At 35.3% G+C, this 25021-nt stretch overlaps 1 protein-coding gene across 1 annotated transcript in view; it reads right to left on the bottom strand.

The window, feature by feature from the left end:
* The window catches only part of efhd2 (EF-hand domain family, member D2), a 29734-nt gene extending 7947 nt beyond the window's left edge, over positions 1–21787 (bottom strand). Inside the window, exon 1 of the mRNA XM_056463554.1 lies at positions 21258–21787. Coding sequence (XP_056319529.1) covers positions 21258–21544 — 287 coding nt within the window. The 5' untranslated portion in view covers positions 21545–21787. The remainder of the gene's footprint in view (positions 1–21257) is intronic.
* Positions 21788–25021: the final 3234 nt, after the last annotated feature.

The following is a 25021-nucleotide window of genomic DNA, read 5'->3' as shown; positions in this document are numbered from 1 at the left end:
GGAAATGAAACATGCAGGAATGCATTAAAGCCGAGCTGCCTTCACGACTGCGCTCATCAGACAGAGCAGAAATGTTCATTAGCGGTCATTCATTTATTATATCTGCCGCTGAGATCATCTTAATGTTCATCTCTCCTGCATTTTTAATAAACACCTCATGAGCTGTTGGTAATTTATTGAGCTAATAGCAGCCCAAGACAACAGTGTATACATCTGGCAGCATAAATATGTATGAACTTTAAACACAAAATCTGCAGACTAAATATAATGTCTGATGTTATATAAATGTTACAGCACTTCAGTCGTTATCTCAAACACAGGGGTGAAAAAAAAGTGGACACTGATCTTGCATCTCTCTCTCACACACACACACACACACACTTCCTGTGGTACAGCACAGAAGCGTCAATCACTTATACTTCAGAACAAGTGACATTCACACAGACAAGACTGATTATATCTGCCTCCTCTTCTATTGCATCTATAATGAGGCTGAAGTCAGTGGGCCTGCCTAGTCACTTCCTGTTCTCACAGTCATTTACGGTTGAAGACAAAATTATTAGCCATCCAGTAAAATTTTATTAATTATATATATATATATATATATATATATATATATATATATATATATATATATATATATATATATATATATATATATATATATATATATATATATATATATATATATATATATATATATATATATATATATATATATTCCCAAGTGCTGTTTGTCATAGTGTAATTGAATTGTAACTGTCATGGTCCGTTTGTTGAATTTAAGTTACATATAATCTAATGAGAATTAGTTGTCATGTAGATGACGAAGATAAAGTAGATGATAAAGTAGATGATAAAGTAGACGGTTAGGGTTGGGGTTAGTGTAAGTTGACGTACTTGCAAAGCGTCAGTTGAAGAAGCAGTATCAACACATTTTAAGCAGACAGTCTAATACTCAAATGGACCATCAAAATAAAGTGTTACCTTATTTTCAATATTATTTAAATGATGTTTACAAATAATGTTGAAAACGATATTTTCTCTATTAAACACTTGGGAGATATTTGAAAAAGATTTACATTGTCACAGGAGGGCTGATCATTTTGTCCAACTATACCTATGAAAATAAAATAGAGATTTAAATAATAATGAGAACTTCAAATAAAATTAGACGTTAGAAAATTAGAGTGGGGGTGACACAGTGGCTCAGTTGTTAGCAAGAAGGTCGCTGATTCGAGTCCCGGCTGGGTCAGTTGGCATTTCTGTGTGGAGTTTGCATGTTCTCTCTGTGTTGGTGTGGGTTTTCTCCGGGTGCTCCGGTTTTCCCCACAGTCCAAAGACATAGCGTGTAGGTAAATTGAATAAACGAAATTGGCCGTAGTGTATGTGTGTGAACGAGTGTGTATGGATGTTTCCCAGTACTTGGTTGCAGCTGAAAGGGCATCCGCTGTGTAAAAAATATGCTGGATAAATTGTCGATTCATTCCGCTGTGGCGACCCCTGATGAATAAAGGGATTAAGCCGAAGGAAAATGAATGAATGAATAAAAATTAGAGTGATGCAAATCAACAGATTAGAAATTAAACAAAATGGTTCGTATAAAATAAGGAATATTAAAGTAAAATAAAATTTATATTGCTTTAAGATTCAAATAAAAAGAAATAGTAAAAATATACTAAAATAAGACACTGTGGTAAAACTCAACAAGAGAAAAAAGGAAATATAAAAACATCGGATATTAAACTAAAACAGTATCGGCATTAAAGATCACTAATTAGGGCTGTGCGATTTGGGGAAAATATCCAATTGCGTTTTTTTTTTTTGACAGACATTGCGATTTTGATTTGATTTGCGATTTAACTTTGTTGTCAAGCTTCAGCTCAATAATCTGTATTGTAGCTTCTTACTGCTTAAATGCAGTGAGTGTTAGTTATCAACTTATATTAGCAAACAACTCTAAAATTGTACTTTGCTTGCTACTAGGTTGAGTGTCACTGGCAATACTTTTTAGCAAGACACTCCTCATATAGCAGCCTGTGGTGCTTTTTTAGGTGCTGGTTGTTGTATTTCCTCGTGCGGTGGCAACAATTCTGCGACAGCTTCTACAAAATACATGGTTTAGTTTGGTGCCTGTGACTTTAAAACCAAGATATTCCCATATAACTGATGTTCTGTTTTTCTTTGATATTAATTTGTCTATTAATGCTTCTGAAGTGGCAGATGCCATCATACCACTAGTTCACGCTTTCCTGTTTGTAAATTTTTTCTTTATTGTGGCCGTTCCACATAGTTCGGTTGAGTAATTTTGATTGGGCAGAACGAAAGTGTGCTCACTCGATTGACTAGTAAGACTGTCACACACAGACAGCAGTCACGCATTTGCTCTGGGTGGGGGAAGTTAAATAATATACGTTTCATAATCGCTGCCTCTTGCGATTATCTAATTGCAATGTTTCAAATCACGATTGCGATTCGATTTCGATTAAATCGCACAGCCCTAATACCACTGCTTAACTTTTCAATAGGATAATACAGGGGTGTCCAAACTTAGTCCTGGAGGGCCGGTGTCCTGAAGAGTTTAGCTGCAACCTTAAGCACCTGAAACAGCTAATCAAGCTCTTACTAGATATACAAAAAAACTTCCTGGCAGGTGTGTTGAAGCAAGTTGGAGCTAAACTCAGCAGGACACCGGCCCTCCAGGACAGAGTTTGGACACCCCTGGGATAATATATTTAAAAATGCATCAATAATATGGTTGTGCATATACATTAGTTTAGTCAGTACCAAAGCTAAAACTGAAAAATAAAAACACTTAAGATCACAGTACACAAATTAGTACAGCCAAATTCATATGTTGGGGGAAAATATTAATAAACAGAAAAAAAAATAAGAAAAATAAATAAATAAATAAATAAAAAAAAAAAATCATGAGAAATGTATAAAACTCCCAATTTAGTTTTAGTTTTTTTTCCAAAAACTCTTGTGAATTTAAATGCATTATCTTTCTATTCCTAAAAATGTTGGGTGACTAAACTCCTATTTTAACAGATATGACTGTTTAACAAAATAGTTTTGTTTAAATAATGTGGCAGAAATTATTGGCTATATTAAATTGCGTAAAAATATGGAATATATAAAATTTTAATTAAAGTATTCATTTTCAAAGGGGGTGTAGTTATTTATGCTGGGCTCCATATATAAGATTAATATTCAGGCCCAGCAGTGCTATATTTTGCACTTTATCTGCTTTATTGCCTCCTGTTCATGAATATGAAGTGTACTGTGTGTCCATCTGCCTCAAACACTCCAGTACTCTGACATACAACACACTCTGCTAATTCCAGTCTCTCTCTCTCTCTCTCTCATTAACACTGTCTCACAGACTCACTGACATCCTTTCATCATTCAGTCTAAAATGAGTGTGTCCATGTACAGGGGCACCAAATCCTCTATAAATGACCCCTTAAACTGAGCATTGTGTTTCAGTGTAGTGGGTTTGGTTGTGGGTTACAGTACAGCAGCAGTTAAACACTAATGTGATTTCAAGGCAAGCAAGATTGAGTTGGTGGTTTATTTTTGAAAGGCAAAATCAGATCACCTGTGAATCCAGGCAACCGGTGTTTCTAAGTGGCCTCAAATCAATAATTTACGTCTGCATACGGTTAACCTGTTTAACAACGGAAAGGTCAAGCATGGCCAGTGCAATTAAAGGTCAGTTGTAATTGAAATCCACCATGTTTAATTAAGCAACGGCTGTTACGTACAGTGCGCTTGCTTCTGAAAGACTCCTCATGCTTTACAATGACTCATGCTTGACTTTTCATTGTGCAGTAAAGTGATGTCACTTCCTAACAATTAAGCAAGTTTCTTTGGTGCCTAATCTGGATGAATTACATGTGGATTATATATTTAAAACGCAATTAGAATTGCGCAATTCAGTTATAAAATGTTATTTATTGCTTAAAATGGAGAAATCACGGAACATAGGATGAATAAACTATATATCATAATACGAAGGGCTGCACAATATATCGTTTGAGCATAGATATCGCAATGTGTGCTTCCGAAATATTCATGCAATGTTGAGTTAGTATTATACATGACCAGAAACCACAGGTCAAAACACACGAGATTTGTGGAGACTGCAGAATCGAACCATAATAGACTGAAGGTTTATAATCTGCATGTGTTTTAGGGCTTGTGACTGTATGAGCATTTGAAGAGAGTTTCAAGCATTTTACTAGTGCATAAAGAAGTTTTATAAAGATTAATTTTATTAAATTATTTATATGGTGAAGACTATACAGTGCTATTTTACTTTTGATTATTCAATATCTGTACCTGAATACTGTTGCTCTCACCAAAAAACCATGAAGCATGGTTACTTTCACTTTATTTGCTCAATTGTATTTATTTATGACTGTAGTTTGTTTATAATAAATGCATGTATTATACCTAAAAATATATTTATATTTTACACCCCAATACAAAATCATCCCAAGTAATGACTTTGCAAATACAGCTTAAGTCTTCTGGTGAAATTATATCGCAATTTATATTGCAGAGAGAGAGAGAAAAAAATAAATAAATTAAAAAATAAATAAATAAATAAAAAATAAAAATCGCAATGTAAAATTTCTCCAATATCATGCAACACTAATAATATGATATCATAATTTCCAATAAACACAATTTACAATGGTGACAGATATAATGTTAATATTGTACAGTTACTAAACAGTTTAACTTTTCCAGCTGCCTTATTTAATTCAAATCTTTCAATTAAAGATGACTTGTGACAGAAAAGATATTTTTGAAGTTACAAAATAGTTCTAGGGTGTCACGGTAGCGCAGTGGGTAGCACAATTGCCTCACAGCAAGAAGGCCGCTGGTTTGAGCCCCAGCTGGGTCAGTTGGCATTTCTGTGAAGTTTGCATGTTCACCCCATGTTCATGTGGGTTTCCTCCGGGTGCTCCGGTTTACCCCACATATCCAAAGACATTTGATAGGTGAATAGAATAAGCTAAATTGGCCGTAGTGTACGTGTGTGAATGCAAGAGTGTATGGGTGTTTTCCAGTGTTGGGTTGCGGCTGGAAGGTCCATCCGCTGCGTGAAACATCAGCTGGGTGGGCTGGCGGTTCATTCCGCTGTGGCAACCCCTGATTAATGAAGGGACTAAACCGAAAAGAAAATGAATGAATGAATGAAATGTTCTAGTTCAAATCAATGCTCTTAACTATCAGTTTCACCACTGATGGCATTACAAAATGGTCAAGCACTGGTTATCATTAAATATGATGTAAATATTTAAAGTAGACAAACATTTTATTATAGAACATTCATTATATAAACATAAAATGTTTGGACTACAATTGTACACAGAGGTTGAGGTCTAGAAAGGTGTAAAAGAACAGTGCTTTTGACACAATTTATTAGAATTAGTGAGTGGTTAGTCAGAAAATTATAAATTGCTCTTACTATCTATCAGCTACTCTAACACTTCAGGGAGGTTTGAGGTATTTCGCAGATGCTAAAATCTCCAGATAAAAAGCAACAACACTTCAGCTGCTTGCACAAATCTGGGACCAGTCAGCCATATTCTTGCCAAACTCTGCTGACATCATCTTTTACATCTACATGGAAATGCCGAGCAGATGCTGCCCAAGAAGTTGAAATAAAGAACTTTTCCTCTTTTTTGTAACCATTGAGGAAGATAGATCAAATGTTTTGCCCAAATAAGTCCACACACACACTACAGATGATTGAGGAAGCAAATGCAATCAGTACTTCCTCATAACAACCAGAAAAGAAGTGCATAAGCAGGTTTCCTTGTGCCTTCACAAAACGCTTTGACTCATTTGATAGGCTTTGCTGATAACAGCATTTGAACCCTGACTGGTTTCACTAGCTCTTGTTAGACAAAAAAATAATTTGGTTGAGTAATTATTAAGGGCGTCAAAAGAATAAGGAAGTTAGCATGTAACTAGCACTCGGTGTGTTGAAAAAGTCCTCTTGCTATGTCTCTTTCAAGACACTTCATCATGCAAGTCTGAACTTGAAAGAGATTTGAGGAATTTTTTTCTTGCTCTGTAAAAGGTTTAAACATGCAACATGATAACAAGCATGTTAGCAAAGGGACTTCAGCTAATGAGGGGTTAGATGTGGTCCTTACTGTGCAGCCCAAAGTAAAATTTGGCTTTCTATATAGTGTCCTTGTGACACAATTATGTGCATCATGACTGTGCACAGTCATCGGTCCACACAAACAGTGTGTGTTCAAGAGTGCAGACACAAGGGTTAAAAGAGAATAGAGAGTAGACAATCTCTAGATTCCTCTAGATAATATATTAGGTGTGAACCTGCACTGTTCTCACAGTTCAGTTTGATGAGATTTATCATGTCATCAATGCACGTGTACAATTTTGTAATTAAAATACAAAGGTGAGAAAAATAAACCGTTTATTTAAATTTACCTCCTCAAAGAAAACAAGCTTTGATGACGACATATTCAGCATTGTGTTTCACTGCAATTTGAATGATCCTGGCTTCTATAAACCTTCAGTGTTACTGAAAGATGGTCTCAACAAACTCACAAGCAGCAAATCACGAGGAGTAATCAATTGGATTGGGTAAAGCTACAGCTCAGGTGTGCGCTTTTTGATATCACCATCCATATCCTGCTTAAAGGGCGCTCAGATACTCTTTGACCGAACCAGGTGTTGGACTAAACATTTCTGGCCTACTAGTCACTGTGGGCATAAAATAAACTTTTTGTGATGTGACTCTTGGCTTCCCTCTCCTTTCTTGTTGTTTCCATCTAAAGGGAGTAACAAATTGGGGGCTCGTCCGGGATAGCGTATTTTGCTTCAATCGTTTAGCATATTTTGGCCATTTATTTTTTTGATTTCGACTTATTTGGAAAGTGCCTTGTTTTGCACTTTAATTAAAGAAGAGAAAGAAGTATTATAAAACTGTTTTTGGTCTCGGTCCTGTGAAACATACTGAATTATCCTCATCTATACCACAATGCACTATATAAACGATTAACTTTGACACTCCTACTAGATAATATGATGCATGTGTCCAATTCAACCATCCGTGTAGAGTATACTTACAACATTTGTGAGATGAAAGTTTACCCAAGCTTTAGACAGGAAAAAAAAGTGCTGAATAAATGTACTTTTTGTACACTGTGAAAAAAAAAAAAAACTTGTTGCCTTACTTTTTTTTAGTTCACTCAAATTAACTTTCCTAGTCATTTCAACTCAAACTGACTGAAAATATTAAGTTAGATTTTGTAGAACTTAAATTTAGTGGATAAACCTGATTAACTTATTAAAATAAGTTAAAGAAACCTAAAAATATTTGTTGTCTTAACTTTTTGTTATTACACTTTTTACAGTGCAGAAGCCTTAAATGCCTCTATAAAGGAGAGAGGAACAGTAAATGCACAAATAGTCTTGATTGCTACCTCGGCGCACACCCCAGGAAAACTCACTTGTTGCACTTCTACATTTCTTCTTACAATGAACTTGACATTTTGCATTCTGAACAAATACATTGATTTACATTAATACTAACCTGCAGTTATTCTGAGGTGAATGCTTTACAACTACCAGCATAGTTTACTCCCTGGTTTCACTGGACATGATATTAAAATTATTTGTATAATTCAGGCTAAAACCATGACAATTTGCCAACATTGTTTATTTAAATGTGGTCACTGATGTTTATAGTGCAACAATTGATTAAATAGATATATACTATAGGGAAAAAATAAAAGTATTTTTTATTTATTTACAGTATTATTAGAACAATATTGAAAATGAGGAGAAATATTCTCTGCACTGCAGCAAAATATAATGTGGCTATCATAAATAAAGCTGTTTTGGTGTAACTGCTAGACATGACTGTTATTTGTATCTTGTTTATTTTTACCCCTGCATAAATTGATTCTATTGGTGATCACTGTACTATCGACATAATAGTGTGAGCACATTCAGACATGTTTGCTTCTTAATGTGACATTCAAAAGTTTTCTGTTGTCGAAAATGCATTGTGAGGGTTTCAAATTCCAAGGGTAGCTTGATGTGCATTTAGACACAGATGATATGTTCCGATATTGAATATGCACCTGATTTGAAACCACTTTTAGTAGGATTTAAAGACAGAAGCATTTTTACGTTTACATATGTGCAACGAAATCCGATCGGTGTGAGATGTTAGTAAATTTGTAAAAATTCTGCCAATGTTAATTTAGACATTTCTTTTGAAATGAACAAGCTGAAGGACACTTCAAACTATTGATATTAGGATCAAAGAATGAGGCTTCCTTCTGAACTCCATGATGGTGTATACCTATGGGTTACAGTCTTGTTCTTGAGGTATACTACAAAGTCAAATTCATGGTATACTACAAAGTCAAAAGATCAAGGCAAAATTTGATTTCTCAAGTCACAACACCTTTAAGAACTGCTGATTGGAAAGCTCTGAGAAACCCAGAAGGATTCAAGTGACATTTCTGTGAAAAGCCCCTTTTGTAGTTTTAGTTTTTAAATCACATAAGATGGGATTGGTTAAAACATTATTTTAGTTTTGGCAACACTTAAATTTCTCAAGTGTCATTTTTTACTTCAGCAACTCAACGCTAATGCATGTGTACTAAAATACCACTATTTAAATTCATGCAGACTGTACTTAAACCAACCATTGGCGCTTAATGTATTGTGCCATGGGCTGAAGCCCCCCTATATTTCTACTCAGCCCCCCTAAAACTTTTACGATTAGCTCATAAACTGTACACCTAATTATCGTCTCAGTCACCCTTTAAATTGAACTTGAAAACAGCGGAAAAATTCAGCTCCTCTCATCTTCTGTTTTTCATTTGAAAACTGACATAGAAACATCATGTGTTGTCTTGTATTAAAAAAATCTTATTTATTATTGTAATTCAGATCATGAAATATGTGAATTAGCCTGTAGGTTTAAAAATATATGTTTTGTTTAATTAGAAAAGTGCCAGTTTTATTATTTAATACATGGAAACAAAAATGTTCTTAAATATGGAAAGTGTCGTTTACTACCATAAACAGTTTTACCATATTAAACATTTGAACTTTTATTAATTTCTTACTATTAACTTACTACTTATAAATGTAATTTTAAGCTTATCTATCTATCTATCTATCTATCTATCTATCTATCTATCTATCTATCTATCTATCTATCTATCTATCTATCTATCTATCTATCTATCTATCTATCTTTTTTACCTCAGGAGCTGAGCCCCCCCTAAAATGAAAATCCTAAAATCGCCACTGGATTGTGCATTGTGAACTTTGAAAGCAACTGTTTGTCAGAATGTGAGGCATGTAACAGGATTTGAGATTAAGCAATTGCCTAAATTTACTGAAATGCTGCCTGACGCTAGCCTAAATACTCATGCCTGTCTGAACAGTCACGCTGTAATGCAGGACTATAGCTACTGCTGATTTAATTATGAAAAATACAGATTTAATTTAAGTGGAATGACGCCTTGGAGCTAAAAAAAAACCCCTCAAGGTTGTCTGAAAGGCAGTAATGTGTGAACTTGTACATTATATCATAGACAAAAATCATGAAAACATCTAAAGTGTGGCCAGCCAACTCTTTTCCCTCCTCCAGTCACTCATTTGCCTATCTTCCTTCTCACCAATCTCCTAAATCCCATGTTGCCAAGCAACAGCTAATGGGAAAAGTCATGGGAAATCCCTCACAAATACAAACACATGATCAACTCTAAACACAATGTTCATGACAGCCCAGTCTAACAGGCATAAACATCAGTCACGACCACACAAAACAAAACATTTTTACATCCACAAAACATCTGTGGACGAAACATCTTAAATGGACTTTTCTGAGATAAGATAGGAATGATCTGGAAAGAGACACACAATAGCAACATAACTTAAGAACACAAATAAAAGGTCAGTTACATTAAAGGCACAATATGTACGACTTTTTTCAATGTTTCAATCCACTTATTTTATGTGCAATTTGGATGTGCATAAAAAATGGCTGATGGAAACACCAAAATGCACATATATTTTTTAAATGCCCATAAAAAAATAAAACATGTGCATAACAGTAGAATAAGCATTTATTCGAAAAGAAAAAAAATGCGCTTAAATTCTGTTTTTACTTTTGATATTTGGCGCCAGTTAATCAGGAAGTGGTGATTTTGTTCTCTTTGATGGACGCTTTATTAGCACATCTTTTATACGACATTTCAGTTTTATGCATAAATTTAATTAGCATCTTTGGATGAAAACATAGCTACTGTTATATATTTTGCTGACTTGTGTACTTGCATTATCCCAAATGTTACAAAGAGTATTCATATGCAAATAAATGAGCAATTTTAACTTATGACATGGACCATGTCACCATGCTAATAACATCACCTCCCTCAATTTTCATTTGATTTTATAGAAAACAGGGAAACACCAAAGGTGCACAGAGCAGCAGCATTACAACAGAACCTTAAAACGTATGAAATGATAACAGTGTTGCTTCTTCCTCTACATGATCACGGCCAGAACTGGAAGCGGTCGACTGTAACATAATAAATGCTCAGCAGCTTTCTTGCCATGTCACTCTCATCTCACACTAGCAATTACTTCAGCTGTCCCATTTCAGACTTACTCTGCTTCATACTACCATGACAATAAGTGCTGAATACTTTAGCTCATCTATGAACATGACTTATGTAGAAGTCTTTTAGGATGCAATGTGAACGACATCATCAAACTGCTTTGTTTGTTGTGAATACACACCCTCCAGTGGCGAAAATTACATACGATGCATTAAACACATTATTTGAGAATTCAAAAAGTTTCTTTTATTGTTAAACACAAAACTTAATTTGCATATTCAAGACACAAAACAACAACAATTCAATTCTAATGGACATTAATGTGTGAAAGAGAAGCAAAATGTTTTTGAAAAGTGATTAGGCAATTCAGCAACACAAAACCACATGAAATGTTTCCGCTTTTTCTTGTTTTGCAAAACTGACTGTACTCATAACACAAAGATCACGGTTAGAGAATAAATGCTGCATTTCTGCTTTCATGTACAGCCGTTTTGACTATGACAACTTCCTGTTCCTAGTGGTTTGAGTCGATCCAAACAACTAACACAATTCATCCTCATTATTGAACCTAAATCAATAGCATTCAAGGCTCTTCACACACTTGAGTTTTCCTCTAATGTTTCGTTACAACTATACACTCAAGAATACTGTACATTTCAGCTTCTCTACTTCAAAACGAGACTGCAAATTTCATTACAAAATGATCCAGACTTCTCAATACAGATGCTAAGTCGTATAAAGATGACATCCCAAATGGATAAAGGCTTTACATAACTGTTGAGATGCATCCATCATTATCCACCCACGCTATGGATGACTACGAACAAAAAGATGAAGCGCCTCAAAAAGAGAAGAGTCACTGAATGCAGTACTGCTTACTGTACAGAGCTGTGATCCTCAACCAAGGAGCCACAGAACGACGTAAGTCTTATTTAATATAAAAGTATATCATGTAATAAAAGTAATAAAATATATTTTAAAATATTCTAATATTAAACTTCATAACATTCAATTTTACAATGTCATTTGTGTGTAAATATTACAAAACAGTCTTGCCATGTAAAAGCATTCATACTAAAACAAAGACAACACTGTAAAACAAGTTTCTTTTCACCTCCCCAGTTATTTGACATTTACAACATGAATGCTTTAGTGACTATAAACAGCTCATGAATATTTAACGAGGCAAGCATTAATGTAATAGTTCATGCAAGACTGCATGTAATGTATATAATGCAGCAAAGCTCCACATTCTCCGCCGCTGTAGTTAATGATCACAGCCAGAACTAACCTCGATCTGCTGGGATTACAGACCAGGTGACTAACCATTAGTCCTTAAGCAGAAGCCTTCATGGATCAGCCAATGGCCGCACAATCCCAGAGGATATTTATAGTTAGCGGAGAGTGCAAACCATGAACAGACAAAAATTTAACATGAAGAAAGAAAAGGGAGGAACAGGAGGCCTGGCGCTTCGAGAACTAGAAGAGGAGAACTTCCTGAAAGAGTGCTGAGGTTACATATGGCCATTCTGGAAACAAAACAACCAATCTAATGGACTTCCCTCTGCCCAAATGAGTCATTATAGGCATGTGATACCAATGTGAATGCCAAATAAGGGTGTGCGTCTAAATAAACCTCACACCTACATGATAACTGGCAGCATTTGAAGAAAAGACACCCCTTGTGCTTAAGATATTCATATTTATTCTCAATATCACTATTAAAACTCTCTTTCAAAGAAAAGAAAACTTCAAAAACATCAACCCAATGGGAAACCTAATTAAAAACTTCTAATTTAAAGCTTTTATAGGCTTTAATGTTCATCTCACATAAATTAAGTAACCAATCTTTAGAGACGGCATGCATTAACTTGGTCTTATCCTCTTAGGTCACTGTGTCAGTTAGATTTGGCAGTGTGTCAGAGCTTTTGTGGACAAATTCCTCAGCTGTATTTACTTTCGTTGCATCTATATTATATTAAAAGCACAACCAACATCCTGTTACTGAAGCTGAACTCTGCTACAGGGCTGTTAAAACATGCAGGAGTTTCAGAAATGAGGAAATAGGGTGATTTGGAAAATAATCGCATCATTCTGCTCTCTGTGGGGAGAAACGCATTACCATTTAAGGAGTAGGCAAAATATGAGTTAGAGAAAGAGAGAAGTGCTTATTACATTCTGCTGTGATGTATATTTTACTACAATGAGGGTTGCCCAAAAGAAACGAGCAATCATTATTCTACTGACACTGGCCTGCGGATATGTTCATGTTTGCGAGATTGCATCGAAACATTCCTGACTGTGTCTAATGTTATCTTTGCTAGGAAATATGGCCTGGAGAAAAAGTGTACGAGGAAAAAGAGGGCAGGCAGAAAGAGGAAGAGCGCGGAGCTTATCTTCTGTTTTTATCATTACTAGAGGCGACGCTGCAGGATCACTGCTCACGGGACTAAAGCCTCTCGCTCATATGTAGGCACAGCATGGGACCTGCACGCATAATCACTCAGCCAATTAGGCCATCCCGCCATTCACATTATCAGAAACTGTACCAGAGCATTAGCGTGATGGGAGGGGGGAGGGGGGGTAAGAGGGGTTTCCAAGTACATCTGCTTTAAGAATCCAAGATAGCTGACCACTGAAAAGAACGCATGTAGAAGTAGGAAGGATTGACGTTTACAGGTTATTTTTAATGACGCAAATCTGATGCCAATATTATTTTTAACTCAAGACATACAGTTGAAGTCTAAACAATTAGCCCTCCTGTGATTATTATTATTTTTTCAAATATTATTATTAAAAGGGGGTGGAGCGGGGGGTCTATACTATCCCTTTGATTGCTATGAGAATCAATAGTAGTTAGTATAGTAAAACCTTAATAAGTCATTATATAGTATAAAAATATTGTTAAAAAATAGCAAATGGAACAATACCGGACAATAAATTAAAAGGGAAATGTATACAAATACAAGTGAATCCAAAATATTAATAGATACTATAAAAGTCATAATAATATTAAAATCTGTAAAAATCAATAAATAAGAAAAATTGAAAACGATCCGCGCCCACAATATCGTTTCACCCAGCAATTCTGAACAACTCTCCGTCTACACTACACCACTGACCACACACACACACACTCTGGCGTGCACTGCAGCGTGCTTTGAGCACATCTACCCATATGAGAGCTGTGCATGTTGGACTGTTTATCAAGGACCTACCGCTGGATCTAATCTCACTATATTTGTTAAACGTGATATTTAATTCATCTTGTTGTCTATATCTAACGACATATTCCCCGACTTTGGTCTTTTGAATCTATTACTTGTTCTCAGGTAACGTGTATTGGCTGAGCACAAAGAGAAGTTAATATATTAATGTAACCGCGGACACTGATTCTGCATATTGACTAATTGCTCACCTTTATTTCCTATATTGTATAACTTTTTATAACAGACACTATTGATTATTAAAACTGATATTTAGTAAAACAGACAAGGTATGTTTCGTATATTTTATGAAAATGTAAGGAGGCAATAGGCTCCATTTTGTTATAAATATGCATGAAGATGACGGTCATAAATATGTAGCTACACGATTTCTTGACATTTTTAATTGTCTGTTAAGTTGCTAATATCAAAATGAAAATAGGCAGTTCTTTATATCATGTTTTCACTTTATTGTCAGGAAAGTGAAACAACAAAGCCAGGGTGATGTAAATGAGGTTATAAAGTACACTGTTCCCTTTGAAGATTTACCCGACATGTCCTCTGTAAGTCTGAACTTACAAGGAGAGGACGCAAGACTGAACTTTGTGTAGGCTACTTAATATTGAGGAAAAAGCCCCAATCAGTCTGCAGCCACGCCTCCATTTTCAGATGTCTCCGTTTTCCCCATCCACACTAACATGAAGCAGCAGCGTCTTAAAATAAAAATGGCCTCTTCAGCGTTTTCAAAAAGCTTCGTTTTCTGTGCTCGAAAACTCCGGCATAGTGTGGACATATGGCGTAACCTCAGCAAAACTTATGCGTTTTAAAACTAAAATGTATTAGTGTAAATGGGGCCTAAGTGGCTCTGCAGAGAGCAGCGTTTCATTAATTCTGACTTCAACTGTATAACTGTTTAATATATTAATGCTAAAATGTAATGTAATATTGTCTTAAAGTATTTTAAATCAACTAAAACAATTGTTCCAAATGTTAAAAGAGAAAGGAGCACCACAATGGGTTTTAAAAGGGAAAATTATTCATGAAGAATTTTTGCATAAGTGCTACATTGCACATGTGTGTGGGTGGGTGGGTGCACTGGCAATAAACTTTAACTACTTTAAATGAACTTGGTGTATAATTTACCATTGTTTTTGACTGCCATTCGCAGAGCTTCATAGGATTTTTTCCTTCCCTCATCACAGCCATTAAGCAAACACTAAACAGTATCTTGGTCTTTTTGTTCAATTTTCTTATATGCTTCAAAATTAAGTTTGTAATGTGATCTGCCTCTTAGTTAGTTAGTGCAGGAGAACAAGTGGAATGCACTCTTTTTTGGCCAACAACTGCTGCAGTACTATTCAGTTCAATTCAATTCATTTATAGCGCTTTTTAGAATGTAGATTGTGTCAAAGCAGCTTAACACGGATGCAGAAAATAAAAAGCCATAATTATATTTCAGATTGTGGAACATTGTAGAAAATAGTGGTGGTGGTAGAATGCTGGTGTAGTTCTAGTTAAATTAAAACGGATTCAGTTTGGTTTATCAAATATGTTGGAGTTCAGTTCAGATTAATTCAGATCAGTGTAATGCAAATGTCACTACTGAAGGCAAATCCATGGAGTAATTAATTGATGATGCGTTTTGCCAGAGGAAAACAGGTTGCCCCAGCTGAGCCTGGTTTCTCCAAAGGCTTGTTCTCCATTTCCACCAATTGTTTAGTTCCTTACCACTATTGCCTATGGCTTGCTTGGTAGGGGCTTATAGAGCTGTTCTTCAGTGGATCGGCCTTCATTAATTATATTTGTATTGAACTAAACTGAATTAAACTAAACTTCAACAGTGACATTTGTATTAAACTAAACTGAATCACTTTTACTTTAACTAGAACTACACCCGCATTTTACCATATTATTATTAATGTTATTATTATTATTATTATTATTATATGGATCAGCTATTAATTACGCTTTCCGCTGGGGTGAATGAACAATGGTTACATGGTAATTTCACATATCTCACATGGAATTTTCAAAAGACATGTCTTAACGTGATAGAATTGCTCAAAAATAATCTTCTAAATGATCTAAAAGTTAAACCTGCTGCTCAAAATCAATCTTACTGTAACTCCAGGCTAAGACAGTGTTGTGTTCGTCTTTGAACAATGTAGGTGTTGACTACAAAAGTTTCGATTTCTTTGAACAAAGCAAGTGTGCAGGACTGCTCCTATGAGAACTTAATTAAGGAGAAACAACATATTTACATGCTTTACTATCAATTACCACAGTTATGCAAAACATCTGGGCAGGGATCTTTTATTCCGATAAAAATAGAAAACATGCAAATCACTAATTGTAATAAACATACCATGAAAGAACTACATAAAGTTAGCAGTTTTACATTAAATCGATAGTTTACCCAAAAATTGCCCACAGTTTGCTTCTCGCCTTTCACTTGTTCTACAACCCGTTTGAGTTTCTTCCTTCTGTTGAAAACAAAGGAAGTTATTCTGAAGAATGTTGGGAGAAAAAAAACAGCCATTGACTTCAACAGTATTTTTGTTCCTATTGAACTTCAATAGCTGCTTTTTCCAACATTCTTCAGTAGATCTTGTTGTGTTCAACAAAAGAAAGAATTCATAAAAGTTTAGAACCACTTGAGTGAGTAAACAGTGAGGAAATTTTCTTGTATTAAAATTATCCCTTTAAAAAACAGTAATGATGGTGTTGAATGCTGGTCATAAACTAAAAATTGTGAATCCCTCTGAAAAGTGGCCTGAGGGTAAGGCAAAGCCTGCATTCCTCTTATCAGCTGGACTCTGGCCAGTCTGTGGCTGTTACACAGTTTTTCTTTCTCCCTGCTTTTTCTGCCTCCCTCTGCACAAAAGCAGTTAAGAGTGCAACATTGACTGCAACTGAAGTACTGAATGTGCTGAATGAACTGCTCAAAGAAAATCAGCATTCATTTAAAAGGTGAACCAATCAATGATTTTTCTTACGATTGCATAACTCCATCCAAGAACATACAAGTGTTCCCAACCTACCTCCTCGACGGCCATGTTTCATCGTATCCTTATCTATATTCAAGGCTTCAGGCAATGGCACAAACAGCCAACATAGAGCTGGAAAGTAATAAATCAATTGAAGCGGTTCACATTTCTTTGTTTCTGTAAACATGCATAAAACTAACATGGAACAACATGGAAAAGCAACTAGACAGCATTATTGACTTACAATCTCCTTATCACCAAAATTCTTAACAGGGAATTGACCATGAAAAACCCTAGCTAATGTTTAACCTGTGAAGTAACCGCAGAGGCTTTGTTTTCTATGAGACAAAAGGGAACTATTCTGCACGACTCACACTCTCCTAAAGATAAAACCACCACACCTGTCTCATTTAGCATATATAATGCCAAAGGCTCACTCTATGAAGGAGACTAAATGAAACCAGTCTTGTATCTCACTCTGGGTGATCTCTATAGCTGCAAAATAGATGTGAAACCAGTCTATGGCAATTTTTGTCACCTCTAAATGAACACATTACCACAAGCTGATTGAATTAGCATTTGACTTCACACAAAAAACTAATTTATAGATGAATAGGTAGCACCCAGAAACAATAGTGTTTAAAAAAGTGCAATAATTCAGCAGAAGACAAAGTACAATTAATTATAATTCATAAAGTAATTAGATAATAGTTTTGTAAAGCAATAGTTTAAAGTAGGGCTGCATGATACTGGGAAAATCTGATGATATATATTGAAATATACATAAAATTTTACCAGATGACTTGAATACCTCTGTTTTGAAAACAATTTATTTATTAATTTTCTATTGATTGGCATGATTCTGCAGGGGAACAAATCATGCACGAAATGTAATAAACAAATTAAGCAAGTATACTTTTTATGTAATTTAAATGTACATAATGATGTAAATTAAAATGTAAAGTATAGCTAAATGTAATAGGAGCAAACATAAGTGAAATGAACAGTGCTTTATGGTTTTTAGGCTAGTCAAATTGTATTCAGGTACAAAAAAAAATCTAATATAAAATAACACTCTGCAAAGACTTTACCATTTAAATAGTTCAAAAAAATCATTCTCTATAAAATTTGCTGAAATTGTCTGAATGCTTTAAACTTTATAGGGCTTAAAATTGTGCAAATGATAAACTTTTGCTCCGCTATGGTTAAACTATGCAGTAACTCAACAAATCTCATGCATTTTAAACTTTGTGACTATATAATCCCAACATAATATATTAGGGATGTGCAATTAATCGAAAACTCGGTTTCAATTTCGATTTTGGCTTCTAACGATTATGAAACAGCATTAATCGAGATAAACGATTATTGCATCATATACTGCCCCCTTTCTAGTTGTACACATTTGTTGCTCTGCAAACCTCAGTTTCACGTGAAAATTACTAAAAGCATGTATTGTAATGTAACTTTTGCAGCACGGGATGCGTATCATTCACTGATGTACATTCGAATCAGTCATGTTTTTAAAAGCGCGAAAAAGGCGCATGCTGTTGTGTGTGTGCAAGCGCTCAGCCTCGGAGAAGAGCAGAGCACACACATCTATGCGAGCGCTTTAATAGTCAAATACATGCACATTTTTGTCAGAGCGTGGTTTTTATTATACATATTAACCCTCATTTGTGTAATAAAAAAACAAGTTGAGAATCAAAAGACATATGAAAGAGAAACCATATCTGAACCGCACTGCTCTTAAAGTGACAGCGCGCAATATTCCTGCTGCTGGCTGTTTTTATTATTAATCAAACAACAAAAGGAGAAAAATCACTCACTGCTCTTGACTGAAATACTTTTGTTTTGCCCAATTTCTGTTTAATGGAAAGAAGATTTATTTTCAACCCATTTCTAAACATAATAGCTTTAATAACTCATTTCTAATAACTGATTTCTTTTATCTTTGCTATGATGACAGCACAATATTTTACTAGATATTTTTCAAGATACTAGTATTCCAATTCAATTCCAATTCAAAGGCCTATTTAGTGTAATTAGGCAAGTCATTGTATAACAGTGCTTCTTCTACAGACAATCAAAAATATATATTGCTTAAGGGGGCTAATAACATGGAGCTATTAAAATAGGTTTCAAAATATTTACACCTGCATTTATTCTAGCCGAAATAAAACAAATGAGCCTTTCTCCAGAAGAAAAAATATTGTAGGGAATACTGTGAAAAATTGCTCTGTTAAACATAATTTGGGAAACATTTATAAAAAATAAACTCACAGGAGGGCGAATAATTGTGACTTCAACTGATAATCGTTTTGAATAATCGTCATTACAATTATGACCAAAATAATCGTGATTATGATTTTTCCCATAATCGAGCAGCCCTACTATATATATATATATATATATATATATATATATATATATATATATATATATATATATATATATATATATATAAAATCCTAAACTATCTAATCCCAATTTAACAATGCAGATTCTGCGACGCGACTATTGCGGAAGTACACATTGTGATATCGATGCTCAAAAGATATATTGTGAAGTGTAAAGTAATTATATAATAGTTTTGTGATCAATTAAAAATGACAAGCGGCCAACAACACTACAGTAAGTAAATGACAGTGGGAGTGGGGTAGGCGGGTCTGAACCATCCCGTTAATTACTATGAAAAGCCAAACTAAACTATATGAAACTAAAAGAAGTCATTATATTGTATAAAAATATAACAAAAAAATAGCAGAAATAACAACAGCAGAAACTAAAATTAAATGGAAAATGTATACAAATACAAGTAAATCCAAAAAATTTATAGATACTTTAAAAGTCATAATGATATTCAAATCTGCAAAAAAAAAAAATAATAATAAAATAAATAAATAAATAAATAAATAAATATTTCACTTTTCTAAAAAAAAGTCGTTTAAAGTCGTTTATGGCATTACGAAAACTGCTACCCAGGGCAGCTCATCTAGATGCAAAGGCCTCCTCACACAGATTTGGAGCAGCCGGTTTTGGCCAATTCACAACAATGGTAGCTTTGTTTGGTAGCAGAAATGGTGAGAGGAACCCATCACTTCCTCTTCACGCAAGATCCTCAACCAGCCCCCTTTCCCACATCGCTTGGGTCTGTGTGAAACCGACCCTGCAGTCACCGCCCCGAACCGACCGCTCCACCACAGAGAGCACAGAGAACACATTCCTGCAGTCAATCTCACGAAGATTCAACTCCCTGTAGCTTCCAACATTCAGCTGTAAGGATTTTATTAGGCCAACTTGAAAGGCTCTGACAACCCTTTTTGTAGCAAACCAGCATTTACAAAGGCTCTGAGAACTGTTTTTGGATACCAGTTTAATGTGGAGTAAATGCGTAAGCTGTCTTTCATTCATTGACTGTAGAGCAGTCGAAACCAGTCATGGTGACAACAGAACTGTGTCATATTGGGCAGCTAGACTGCACAACATGTATCTGTGGGTTAAACTTAAGGTAAAGTTGGTTTTATATTAACACATTCAGACTTTCTCCTTATTAATATAATTTCAGAAAAGTATTCTTTGCTATTTCCTAATAGTCAAAACATTAGGCAGCCAATGACTATCAAAGTACAACATTGTTCATAGTAAAAATAAATAGTGCTAATGTTGTTTATGAAGCCATACTTACATTTGATTTCAGACCAAATATTCAATGTATCATGGTAAACACTATAGGGAACATGTCACAAGTTGTCGTTGAATGAATATGCCAATATAAAACAAACTTTACCTCTATTGGGTAAAATGCTAAATGAAACCTGTACATGACCTTATGGGAATTTCTCAAGCCACAGTTCAAAGTCCTGCATATATCTCTGTGTGAATGTATGTGAAATAAAGGATACCGACTTGGGTGGGGCTGAGGTTAAGGCCACTTGTTAGATGTGTGAAAAAGGTTCAGGCAAAACATTACATTAGGCTGCATGACGGAGTAAACAGACGGTGTCATAAATTATATCACAAAGACAGTGTGTTCCTGATTAAACATTCAATTCTGTTTTATTATAACAATAATATGTATATATAAAACTTAAGAGAGTACTAAATAAATGATGCTGAATTATAAAATTAATTTTAAGGTATTTTAAGCTAAAACTTAAAGGATACAGGATAAAAAGGTGGATGCAAACAGATAGATGGACTAACAGATAGACAAAAACAGACAAATTAATAGACAGACAGACAGACAGACAGACAGGCAGAGTAGAGGAGGAGGATAAATGGACAAATAATAGAGAGAAACATGAATGGACAGTCAGATGTTTCAGTTGGTCATGGTGTCTCAGGGGGCTGATATGACCTGCACATGTCTCACAACTGCGGCTGCACAGCAGTGAGGATGACAGCTGTTGTGAGGTACTTACTGTTTGAACATCTTCTCCATGTCTTTGATCTGCTTCCTCGAGAACTCCTTGAACTCGGTGTAGGGGTTGAACACCTTCATGCTGGGCTGCTGGTGTTCACCGACGCCCTCGTTCAGCTCCCCGCGCCGCTGCAGTTTGGCTCCGAGCTCGGAGTCCGCGCTGCTCGTGGCCGGTTTATCGTGCGCTCCGTTCTCGTGAGCCTCGTCCAGGGCCGCCACCGGCTCGTGCGAGCCATCCTCGATCTTCAGCCGACGGTTCAGCTTCGATGACAGCTCGTCCGTAGCCATTTCGTATTAATCCGCAATCTAACTACTGGTTAACGCACCAGGGAAACACGCAGAATTCCCTATAGCGCTCAGTCCATTTAAAGATTCAGTGCGTTAAATCCAAATTCAGATAAGCATGTGGTTAAATAGGTTTTAAAATGCAAATCATCCGACTCTTACTGTAGCTGTGTGGAGCGATACTCGACTGTACAGTCTGTGATTCAAACGGACAGCGCTCGTGCGTGTGATGATGACGCCTCCGTGCTCGCTGACGGTGAAATAAGCTCGTGCGTGTGCAGTAAAACTGCTTTACGCCACGCCTTTTAAAGAGACGCACCGGACACAAAAGACCACTTTTAACATAAAACTCTTATCATGCAGCCTGGACCGATATTACACAACAACAAGTCTATAATTTGACCGCTGGAGTAGTTCTATCCATCGTTTCTGGTTAATATAATAGGATAACCAAGTCATTTTATGAAATGATGTCATTTTAACTCAATAGACTGTAAACATGAGTGAACTTCTTTTGTTAACAGTACTAATATTGCAGGCCTGTAGCCAGCCCGGTGTAGGGAGTGGTTATTTTTTTCTCAAAAGTTGACCTGGCAGTTATATGCCTCATTTTCTATTTAATTTTGAGGTTTAAAAACTGCATTTTACTGACATTTTAAGCACTATTTTTTGCTGGATTAGCTTTGATGGTCATCATAAACACACGTTTTGATGTACCAAAAACATTTCCTAAAGATTTAGAATAACGAAATATGAAAACAATACTTATTTTTAAATGCAAAATGATCACATTATGTATCAGTAGGAAAAAAATAGGAATCTGTTAAACTGTAGCCTATTGTCAATTATTAGGCTAAAAACAAACTGGCCAGCACACTCAACTTTCCTCAGTCAGAATTTGGGATGCTGGAAATCACACAGGATTCCACTTGGTTTTAAAGCCTTCCTCGATGGGTTATTTTTTACAATTTATTATAGCATAGCGGTCAATATAAGACAAATAATTTTACGTATGTGGCAAAATCTGGACTTTTGTCAGTGAGAGGTGGGTCTGTCGAACCACCCAAACCCCAACAGTCCTGTATTGAGTTATCATTGAATTGAATTGTAGGTATATGCTCCCAGACATTACAGGTCAGCCTAGATTGCTTCTTGTATTTTATTTTATTTTTATTTGATTAATGGGCATAATTTGCGTTATTTCAATAGGTGCTTTTATCTAAAGAGAAAAACAACAAACAATTAATCAATAAAGAGCCAATCAATAAGTAGTAAGTTTCAGACACCCATCAAAAAATGCAGCTTGTCAGAAATGTTTTTGTAGGCTATCATCATTTAATTGACCAACCAAGAGAATAAAAGAGTTTCAAAATAAATAATTTTGTTTGTTAAACTTACACAGTTACACAGTTAAATTTCCAACATCAAATGGTTTTATAGATCAAGGTCCTAACATACAATCTGAAAGCGTAATCTAAATCTTAAACTAAATCCATAAATCATAGAGGGACAGTTCCTGTTAAAACCACATTTACACCAGTTAATGTTAATTATATATGTAGGCTATGTGTGTGTTTAAAATGAATTGCCTTATTAACTACCTTGTTCTCACAGACTTAAACGGAAGTTATGCTTGGTGAATACTTTCTAGAGAATAGGTTGAATTTCTGCAAGCACTTGTCAGTCAAGTTGTACTTTTTCCATCACAACTTGCATGCACAGATGATTAATTTGAGCATTATTTTTAATATTCAGTTATTGCTTTCACTAATCTTTTTTTAAACAATTCCATGTAATTTGGCTGATCATTTCTGAGTGCTTGTACAAACATAACACTTAGTTTATTTTAAACAAGTGTGTAGGTATATGCTGCCAGATCAGTAGGTCTCAGTATGTGTGATATCAGCATTAGACTTGAAGACATCAGATGACTAAAGACTGATTCATGAAACAGGAAGCCACACACACACACACAAACACACACACACACACACACACACACACACACACACACACACACACACACACACACACACACACGCACACACGCACACACACACACACACACACACACACACACACACACACTGACTCCATCTGAGACATCCCTTCTTCTTATAGAGGAGGGGCTTCACTCACTACCTGCATTCTCTCCTTATATGGAGAAAGACAGAATGAAAGGAGTGTATGAAAGAGAATGAAGGAGTGTTTAGTCCATCACACCTCTCTGAAGAGCTTAATGCGATCTGGCATGCTGTAACTACTACACACCGAATTTATCTCCTTTGTGTGGTGGGTGGTGACAAAAGTAGTCTGCAATAAATGGGCCAGTACTCATGATCCAGATGTCTGCTTTATAAACACAATCTTTTTTTTCCAGAGAGGATTCGGATACAATTATGAGAGTCATAATTCACTGGGGACTCCTACTCACTGGGATGGCCTTTTGCCTGAAGGAAATGTGAACAGTAATTATTCTTGCTTTCTGTACATTTGCGGGATCTGGGTCAGGCAACATAAGCAAGCTGAAGAGAGAGCAACAAAAACACACACAAAGGAGTCCCCCCTTGTTTCCTACCTTACATTAAGTATCTCTTTTCATCTAAACGAATATAAATGTAATAAGATGAACAAAAAAGGAGATTAATAAAAGAATGAAGTGCAATGATTTGGATGTAATGCAAATCCCAAATCCTTTTGGACCAAAAATCCCAAAACGTAGCTTTTGTTAGTTTAAGTGACGGTCATTTCTGTAGAAGTGTTGACTCAGTAGAAAGTGATGTTTTTTTGGCACTGACCTAGAAAAACAAGACATATAAGCTGCTGAGGAATTGTGTGTGTGTATGTGTGTATCAGACAGCTTGTGCAGCCCTCAGCTATGCAGAGCTAGCAGTAAATGAGCATCATGCTAGTCCGTGTGAGCTGTTTGAATGTGGTCTTTGGACAGACTCCCAATCTCATCACAATGCTCTTTCATTGTTAGAGAATAGAAACAGGAAACCCCAAAAACAGAAAGTTGACTTTGAATAAAAAGGGAAACAGACAAGTGTCCAACATTAATATGTGCTCTGTAGATATCATATACAGTGCTCAGCATAATTGAGTTCACCCCATTTTGAGAATCAATATTTTTATCTATTTCTCAGTGAATAGGCAATGTATTTTGGTGCATTTAAACAAAACAGATTTATTAAACAAATATCTTTATTAAAATAATATTTTAGTCACCAAACATATTTACAGTTTGAAATATAATACAATAAAATTCAAGCAAAATATTGAAAAAAAGACTACAACCTACAAAATTTCAACTAAATTTTTTCACATTTTTTTGTCTCTCTTGAATTTTGCTCTTTTTTTTTCATTTGTATTTAATATTTTTCTATAACATAAATTTGTGTGTACTAGTTTTTGGACCGTTATCGTAAGTTATTTTGTTAGATAAGCTCCAGATTTACTAATCTAATGTATATGCACAAA

Source organism: Danio aesculapii, chromosome 8, assembly GCF_903798145.1.
Source record: "Danio aesculapii chromosome 8, fDanAes4.1, whole genome shotgun sequence".
Classification (NCBI taxonomy): domain Eukaryota; kingdom Metazoa; phylum Chordata; class Actinopteri; order Cypriniformes; family Danionidae; genus Danio; species Danio aesculapii.
Note: the sequence above shows the minus strand (reverse complement) of the source record. Positions and strands in the feature narration are given on the sequence as shown.